The sequence below is a fragment of the Vulpes lagopus genome, chromosome 11 (assembly GCF_018345385.1).
Source record: "Vulpes lagopus strain Blue_001 chromosome 11, ASM1834538v1, whole genome shotgun sequence".
Taxonomy (NCBI): Eukaryota; Metazoa; Chordata; class Mammalia; order Carnivora; family Canidae; genus Vulpes; species Vulpes lagopus.
Genome location: NC_054834.1, coordinates 95,870,318 through 95,878,526, shown reverse-complemented (window position 1 = coordinate 95,878,526; position 8,209 = coordinate 95,870,318). Strand labels below are relative to the sequence as shown.

The 8,209-nt window shown below is 66.6% G+C and overlaps 1 protein-coding gene across 1 annotated transcript; it reads left to right on the top strand.

Moving 5' to 3' along the window:
* The first annotated feature begins 211 nt into the window (after positions 1-211).
* Positions 212-3,288, top strand: DLX2 (distal-less homeobox 2). Its single transcript, XM_041723069.1, has 3 exons — positions 212-809; positions 1,315-1,499; positions 1,996-3,288. The coding sequence occupies exons 1-3, from the start codon at positions 407-409 to the stop codon at positions 2,401-2,403; spliced, it is 996 nt and encodes a 331-aa protein (XP_041579003.1). The 5' UTR covers positions 212-406; the 3' UTR covers positions 2,404-3,288.
* The last annotated feature ends 4,921 nt before the right edge of the window (positions 3,289-8,209 follow it).

The window sequence follows — 8,209 nt, the reverse complement described above, 5'->3', positions numbered from 1 at the left end:
TGCCGGAGCCCGCCCCGCAGACAACCGTAAGGCCGCTCGGGGCTGCTCACCTGCTCCCGCCTCCCGGAGCCCCGGCCTGGCCCCGCCGCCCCTGCCCCCTGCGCGGCCCGCCCCCCGCCCGAGCCCGAGCGCGAGCGCGAGCGCGAGCCGGCCCCGGGCACGAAGCCGAGCGGGCGGAGCGGCGGAGAGAGGATGCGGCCGGCGGCAGCGGTCCCGAGCAGGGCACGGTGATCGCCTCCCCCGGAGGAGGAGTCGCCCAGACCGTCGCCCCGTCTCTGGTCTTCCTCCCCACCCTCCCTCGCGCCCCCGCAATCGCATTGGCCGCCGGAGGGGACGGGGAGCGACGGAGGAGGCGCCTCGCTGCCCGCCTCGCGCCCGCCGCTGCTCTGCCCCGTCCCGGGCCAGGATGACCGGAGTCTTTGACAGTCTGGTGGCGGACATGCACTCGACCCAGATCGCGGCCTCCAGCACGTACCACCAGCACCAGCAGCCCCCCAGCGGCGGCGGCGCTGGCCCCGGCGGCAGCAACGGCAGCAGCCTCCACAAGCCGCAGGAGTCGCCCACGCTCCCGGTGTCCACAGCGACCGACAGCAGCTACTACACCAACCAGCAGCACCCGGCGGGCGGCGGCGGCGGCGGCGGCGGCGGGGGCTCGCCCTACGCGCACATGGGCTCGTACCAGTACCACGCCGGCGGCCTCAGCAACGTCCCCTACTCCGCCAAGAGCGGCTACGACCTGGGCTACACGGCCGCCTACACCTCCTACGCACCCTACGGGACCAGCTCTTCCCCGGCCACCAACGAACCTGGTATGCACCGCGCCGGCACCAAGGGGGCCAGGTCACCCCAGCTAGCGGTCGGGACGGGTGGGCTAAACTGTGTGGGGCGGGCTCCATCCAGAACCCCGGCCTACGCTGGCCCGCTCGCTGCCCGCCCTGCGCCTTTCTCCCTTCTCGAGCACCAGTCTGCAGAGGGCCGCTGGGGACGGTGTCTGGGGGCTCAGCCGGGGGGACCGGGGGCCCTGGGGGGCCGAGTGTGGGCGCGCGGTGCATGCTTCGTGGCAACCTCATTTCTTCCCCACCTGCTCTCTTTCTCGCCGCTTTACTCCTCCGCCGCCTTCCCGGAGAGCCCGGCTCCCCGGGTCCCCTGCGGCGCGAGTCCGCACTTAGCGAAGTGGAGCCCGGGCGCCCCGCAGCGCCCCCGCCAACCCGCTCCCCGGCTCGGGCCAAGCCCCCCCCCCGCGGTGCCCCCCCTCCCCGCGCCCCCTGCCCCTGCCCCCGGTTGCGCTGTGCTCACGATTGCCTTGCGTTGCAGAGAAAGAGGACCTCGAGCCTGAAATCCGGATAGTGAACGGGAAGCCAAAGAAAGTCCGGAAGCCCCGAACCATCTACTCCAGTTTCCAGCTGGCCGCTCTTCAGAGGCGTTTCCAAAAGACTCAATACCTGGCGCTCCCCGAGCGAGCGGAGCTGGCGGCGTCTCTGGGCCTCACCCAGACTCAGGTGAGGGCTCGGGGCCCGGGGGGGGGGGGGGGGCGCTGCGGGGAGGGCGCTGGCCTGGGATGGCTGAGAAGCAGGCGGAGTCAGGGCGGCGTTTTTGGAAAAGTGTTTTTAAAGTAATTTTAAGGATTACGAAGCTGGCGCCTTGGGTGGCCTAAACTTCTGCGCCTGAAACTGCAATCCCGCGGGGGGGGGGGGGGGGGCGGGGGGCGCCGGGGGAGAAAACGACAGGGCCGGGCGGGCGGAGACCCGCGTCCCCGGAGTTCTTCCGCGCGATCCTGATTAAGCGGGTGAAATCACTGGGCCTCCAGGCCCGGTCCCGCTGGCTGCATCGCCGCAGCGCGCGCCCCGCTGCCCCTCCGACTCCCCGGGGTGAGCCCTCCCAGCTGGAGGCCGCGGCGCGCATCCCTCGCCTGCCGCGCGTGCTTCCCCGCCGCCGCCCCTCCCCGCCCGCATCCCGGTTCTTCCACTAACGCTCGGGTGTGCCTTTTCCACCAAGGTCAAAATCTGGTTCCAGAACCGCCGGTCCAAGTTCAAGAAGATGTGGAAGAGCGGTGAGATCCCGTCGGAACAGCACCCCGGGGCCAGCGCCTCGCCCCCTTGCGCCTCGCCGCCCGTGTCGGCGCCGGCCTCCTGGGACTTCAGCGCGCCCCCGCGCATGGGGAGCGGCGGCGGCCCGGGCAGCGGCGGCAGCGGCGCGGGCAGCTCGGGCTCCAGCCCCAGCAGCGCGGCCTCGGCTTTCCTGGGCAACTACCCGTGGTACCACCAGGCCTCGGGCCCGGCCTCGCACCTGCAGGCCGCCGCGCCGCTGCTGCACCCGACGCAGACGCCGCAGCCGCACCACCACCACCACCACCACCACCACGGCGGCGGGGGCGCCCCGGTGAGCGCGGGGACGATTTTCTAACCCGAGGGAGACTGCGCCAGAGACTGAGAGAGCAGAGACCGGCGATCCTCGGGGCTCGCCCCCAAAGCCAGAGCATCCCTCCAGCTGGGCCGCGGACGCCTCCCACCCTCGGGAGGAGCGGCCGGGACGGCCCGCCGCGGGCCCTGCTCCCTCGCGCGGCCTCGGAGCGGCGGGGGACTGGGAGGTTCCTGGAGGCCCTGCGGCCGCGCCGCGCGCCTCGGCCGCCTTCCGACCGAGCCCCCGCCTGGGACATGGCTCCCCTCCCCTTCCCGCCCCGCGCGGCGGTCGGGCGCCGTCCTCGCCGCGGGCCACGAGCTGAGTCCGCGGGAGGCTTCCAGGGTGCTCTGAGGCTCCTTTCTCCCTGCCCGCCCCCAGCCCAGCTCCAGTCCCCGGGGCTGACCGACCTCCGCGGCCCGCGCGCCCTCCCCCTGCGCCCCCGTGACCCGGGCTGCCCGCCGCCTCCTTGCAGCCCCGCTGTCTCCAGCCCTCGGAGCCCCCCTCCGGGCCCCGCCTTAGGTCTCCCCCAGGAACGCGCTCCCTTAGCTCTCTCCTCATCCATCACCAGTGGAGTTTTTTTATTTTTATTTTTTTAAAAGTTTAGGTGCCTTTGCGGATGACCTCATTTTGATGTTGGGGAAAAATGATTTTTTAATATGTGGACACTGCAAAAAAAAATGTGTTTAAATTATCTTTTTTAAGACCTATTCAGGATTATTAGGCTGGACTTCGACATAGAGTTTGTAAATAAAGGTGTCTGTGCAGATTTTCCCACTGATTTATTTGTATAAAAATACTCGTCTTTTCAGACTTTTTGTAAACCCCCCACTTGTGAAAACTGCGGTTTAGCAGTGACCTCAGCAACCTCTCCATTTTTATTTTTCCCTTTGAAAATTTTCTCAGTTACACTAAGCTACTGATTTGGTTTTGTTTTATCTTATCCTAAAGTCTTTGTTCTTGAAATGAAAGGTATTTTGGGGTTATTTATTATGAAAACAACATGCTCTTAATGTTGATTTTACAATATGAAGAGATTATTTAAATAAATTATTGTTTCCATTGGATGTGTGCGCTCGTTCCTTGGTGTCACGACCTGGGACCTGGAGCCGCGGCCCGGGCGGGGGACCTGGCCAGCCGGGAGTGACATCTCCGTGGTTCAGAGGCTGTGACAGCGGGGAGGCGAGGCGAGAACAGGCGCGCCCCGCGCGGGCCTCCCCGAAACGCTCAGGCCGCGCGGGCGCCCGAGTCCTGGCGCGGGGTTCGCGGCTCGCCCCGCGGTGAGTCACCCAGCGCCGGGGCGGCTGCAGCCTCCGCCCGCCGGGCCCCTCCAGCGCCGGCGCCACTGCCCCGCGCCTGGGCGGTCTCGGCCGCCCCCGCGCCGGTGGGGCCCGCCGGGCAGGGCTTCCGAGCCGCCGCGGGGGCCCTGCAGTCGCAGCCCGAGCGCGGCCCGAAGAAGCCGGGCCGGAGGGGGACCCCTGCCTTGGGCCCTCCCCTCCGTTTGCCCCCCGTGGCCCTCCTGGGGCTGGCTAAGCCGGAGAGCTCGGTGAGTCACCTCGGCCCTCTGGGGGAAACTCGGTTGGCTGCTCTGGAATGCAGGGCGACCCCGGCACACAAGGCCACGCTAAGACACATACAATCCCACACTGTGACTGACGCTTAGAGTCCCATCTAGGCTATCACATATGCTCATTCGTACACACACTCACAGTCACACTCCCCCTGAGTCACACACACAGATCACTGATAGAAATTCACGGACACGCATATTCGCAGACACTGGTGCCCAAACCCACATAAGCACACTCGTGCATACAGGCACCTTCGCGCAGAGACTGAGGCACGTTGCTGTGCGAGTGGCATCCTCACGCGTGATATTCTCTGAGGGGACAGGTCCACAGGCCATTCACCTCTGCCTTCCACCTTGGGTCCCACCCAGCTAGCTTCCAGCTTTGGAAGTGGCCCTACTTTCTGTCATGATCTGAGAAGGCCAGGGCTAGGTGGGTAAGTCAGGCCTGAACTAAAACTCCCTTTCCTTCAAAGCGTTGAGGCCTACAGCAAAGCATCTTAGTTTGCATCACGGACCCGGTGACTTTGGGCTCCCCTCCTCCCCCTTACCCTGTCTGCTGCAGTTCGCAGATCTAGGAGATAGGAGAAATAATAACAGCGATCTCTGAGTTTTTGTAAGCATAGGACGAGACGATGATGTAACACAGTGCCTGGCACATGGGAAGCGTTCATGTTTGCTGTTAGTAGTAGATTGTTTTATCCCAATGCCCCCCAAACAGGGAGGCTTTACTTCTGCCTGCGATTCTGAGCCCCCCCCCCCCCTTACGGAGGGCACTTTCCCACTTCACCTCCTGTGGAAGAGCAGCACTCCAGGGCTGAGAGAGCTCAGCCCTGGCCCCTTCTTACAGGAGAACCTCAATCTCAGCCCTCCCCTCTGAAGGGACCAGCCTTTAGGAGAGAGGAAACTAGGGGCAGGCCTGAGAGCCCTGCTAGGGGGACACCCAGGCTTCCTTCCTCTCCTCCAGGATGGCGATTCAGGCCATCCCGTGTGTCTTCAACTCACCTCTGCCAAAAAAACAGACGTGAGATGGGGGTGACTTTCTGGGTTCAGTGGCACCATCCTTAGACAAATCCTGTCTTTTCTGACCAGTTTCCGGGTCTGTTTGGAGTCTAGCTTCCACCAGAGTGTGGGCAAGGCTCTGGGAAAGACAAGGGAGGCTACAAATCCAGTGTCCATTTCCATTCCTGCATTGTTTTCCCAGGCTAGGAAGGCCTGAGCTGAAGCTCATTGACCCCGTGATTCGAGCTTCTCTGAGCAGCGGCTGCCTAGCAGACCCCCATTCCTTCCCTCCCTCCCCCCAGCTCCAAATTCCGTGGTTTTCTTTGAGTGCCAGTAGCTGGTGCCAGCCTTCCTCCTGCGGTTGAATGTGCCCTCCCCTCCTTTGCGCGGACTCCCCTCCCCCTCCTGAAACCAGCGAGGAGAGACGGGGCAGTAAATTGGCTGGTGTCGAGGATCTGCAGCAGACAAGATGATTAAGAGGCCTACGCCGGAGCGCCCGGGGCAGGGAATGTCAGCCCAAGTTGGAATCACGCAACAGGCCTTGGCATGAGCGAGCCTGGGAGCCGGGAGGGCGGGCGGCCCCAGCTCCGGGGTGGGCCGAGGCCCCACAGACTCGCTGGAGTCACCGAACCTGGCACCCGGCGGCGGCGGGGTCGCGCCAGGCCACGGCGCGTCTTTCCCCGGGAAGCCCGCGAAGCAGAGAGCGGGAGGGTGCAGGGGCCAGAGGAAGGGGGCGTTTCCGCAGACGGAGAGCGGGGCACGCAGACGGCGGAGCGAGGATGCGCCCAGGTCCCCGAAGTGAGGGGGCGGGGAGGGGGAGGGGCGAGCCAGGGGACAGACAAAGCCCGGCTGGGGGAGGCCGGGGCCGGCTCCAGCCCCGCCGGGGGCAACGCGCTGGCAAGCCTTTCTCACAGTCTGGGGGCCCGCCGGGAGACGCGGAGCCCTGTGATCAGCCCGCCGCCGCGCAGACACGCTCCCCCCGCGCGGCACTGCGCTCCCCAAAGCGCGAATGAAAAATGGAAATGGGAAGCCGCGATCTGGGCTCCCTGCACTGGGAAACCGGTCGCGCTCGAACACACATAAATCTTCATTGTAATCCCCTTCCATTCGCTCGCGTGAAATATCAGGCCAGAGACAGGATATGACAGGCGCTGGGAAGCAGGGGGAGGGAAGCCGAGGAGTGAGGGGTGCGCGGCCCTCTCTGCTCCACCCCCTGGCAGGGTTGCTGGGGACTCTGGCACAGCGCGGGGAGAGAGCTCCCGTTCCAGGGGCAGGCAGCCTGGGCGCGCCCTCTTCCACTTCCCCTCCCATTCCCGCCCCCCCCGGGACCCCCCCCAACCCTCCAGAGCGCGCGGGGTGCAGGCCACCGGGCCCCGGGTGCTCCACTGGGCGTAGACACCCCCCCCCTCCCGCTGCCCCGAATTCCCGCCGCCCGGCCCCGCGGCTCCCGGGCTGGGGCGAGCAGAGAAGAAAGGGGACGGATCCCGGGGCCTAATCAGCGCGGCTCGCAATGTGGGACCGTTTAGGAGGCTTCCCCCTCGGCTTGCTTTCAGGATTACTTGTGAAAATTGTGAATATCCGTCCTGTGTAAGAATTTCCGAGCCTGGTGGGGCGAGTTTGGGGAAAGTATCAGGTTTGATGGGGGCGGAGAGTGCTCCTAGAAAACTGGAGCTTTGTTTACAAACAGTGCAGCGGTGGAAGCGAGGAGGAGGGACAGAGGGGTAAAGGGAGGGGTGAAGACGCGGGGGGATGGTCCCCTCCCGGGCTGGAAGCCCCGGTGAAGGAGGACGCTGCTGGGGATCAGAAGGCCCTCTTGCCTTCCAAAAACAAAAAGTCGTGCTCACTGACGGTAGAAGCCGGGAGCAACTCCCCCACTCCCTCTCCGCCCACCCCCGCGACCGCGTCCCAAGCACCAGCTCAAGAGTCAAAAGCCGCCAAGGAACAGCGCCCAGCAGTGCCCTAAACCTGTTTAGGATCAGAGACCTCCTTGAGAAGGAAGCTGCAGATCCTCCCTTCCTCCTAAAATACCTCTCTTGCATTCGATTTTGGGGTCCCCAGAAGCCACGGGATGGGGCGCGATCCTGCGGTTCCAGTTGCCCGCGCGCCCCCGGCCGGGTCCGACCAGGCTTTGCGGACGCGCGTGGGCTCTGGCAGGGTCACGACACCCGAAATAGCCCCGAGGGATGCTTCGCTGGGCCGGGACCTCCCTCTGCACCTGGGATCGGCCCCGCTCGCTCCCGGTGCCGCTCCGCCCCCGCCCCCCCCCCCCCCCGCGCTCCGAGGCCCCCCTGGCGGGACTTCCCCTCGCGGGGACGGCTTTGGCAGTGATTGCCACATTACAAGATGTTACATTCCGCCCTGGGGCCTGGGGCCGGGCCGGGCGGGGGAGACAATGTGTTTCGTGAAAAGAAAGAGCGGGCAGGTCCTGGAAGAGCCGCCACTCGGAGGCTCCACGTGCGAGCCGGGCACGGTCCCCGGAGACCTTCCTCCCGGGGCCGCCTCCGCCTCCGCCTCCGCCTCCGCCCCGGGCTCGGGCTCCCACTGCGCGCGGGGCCTCAGGGTCGCGCCCGACCGCAAACGCCGCGGATCCTGGCATTTGCGGGCAGAGGGGCAGCGCCCCCGCGACTGTCCAGAGGCCCGTTTGGGGGGATCCTCGGGAGCCCCGGTGCCACCCGCTGCGCCCCGGGTCGCGTCCCGCCGGCACGGGGAGTTGGGGAGCGGGGGGGGGGGCGCGGACCAGGTGGGAGCCCGGGGAGGTGGAGGACAGCTGCAGGACGGAGGGTTAGAGCTTAGGGGACGGAGAAGCGGCGACGGGGAGGGGTGCACAGGACTCGGCGGGCGCCGGGGTCATCCCAGGGGCGGGCTCCCCACACTCGCGGTCCTGCCCTCCTGGTGGTGCGCGACTCTCAGACACCCTAGAAATGAAGTCGTCGCTCATTGAACAATGGGGACCTGTGGCCCTGGAGCCCGAGCGGGCCCGGCTGCTCCGAGAGGTGGCCGCGCACCGGGTGGAGTCCCCCGCCCGCAGCGCCGCGCTGCCCCCTCCCCCGGGGCAGCCCCCGCCCCGCCCCACCCCTCCGCGGCCCTGGCCTCGGCTTCTTAAAGTCGCAGGGTGTCTCGGCGCAGGAGAGAAGCGCCGCCCAAGTGGGGAGTGCTTCTGGGGCGGGGGGCGCCATCCCGGGACGGTGGAGACCCAGGAAGGGCCTAGGCGACGGCGGGGCGGGCCCCGACGACCCTCAGCTT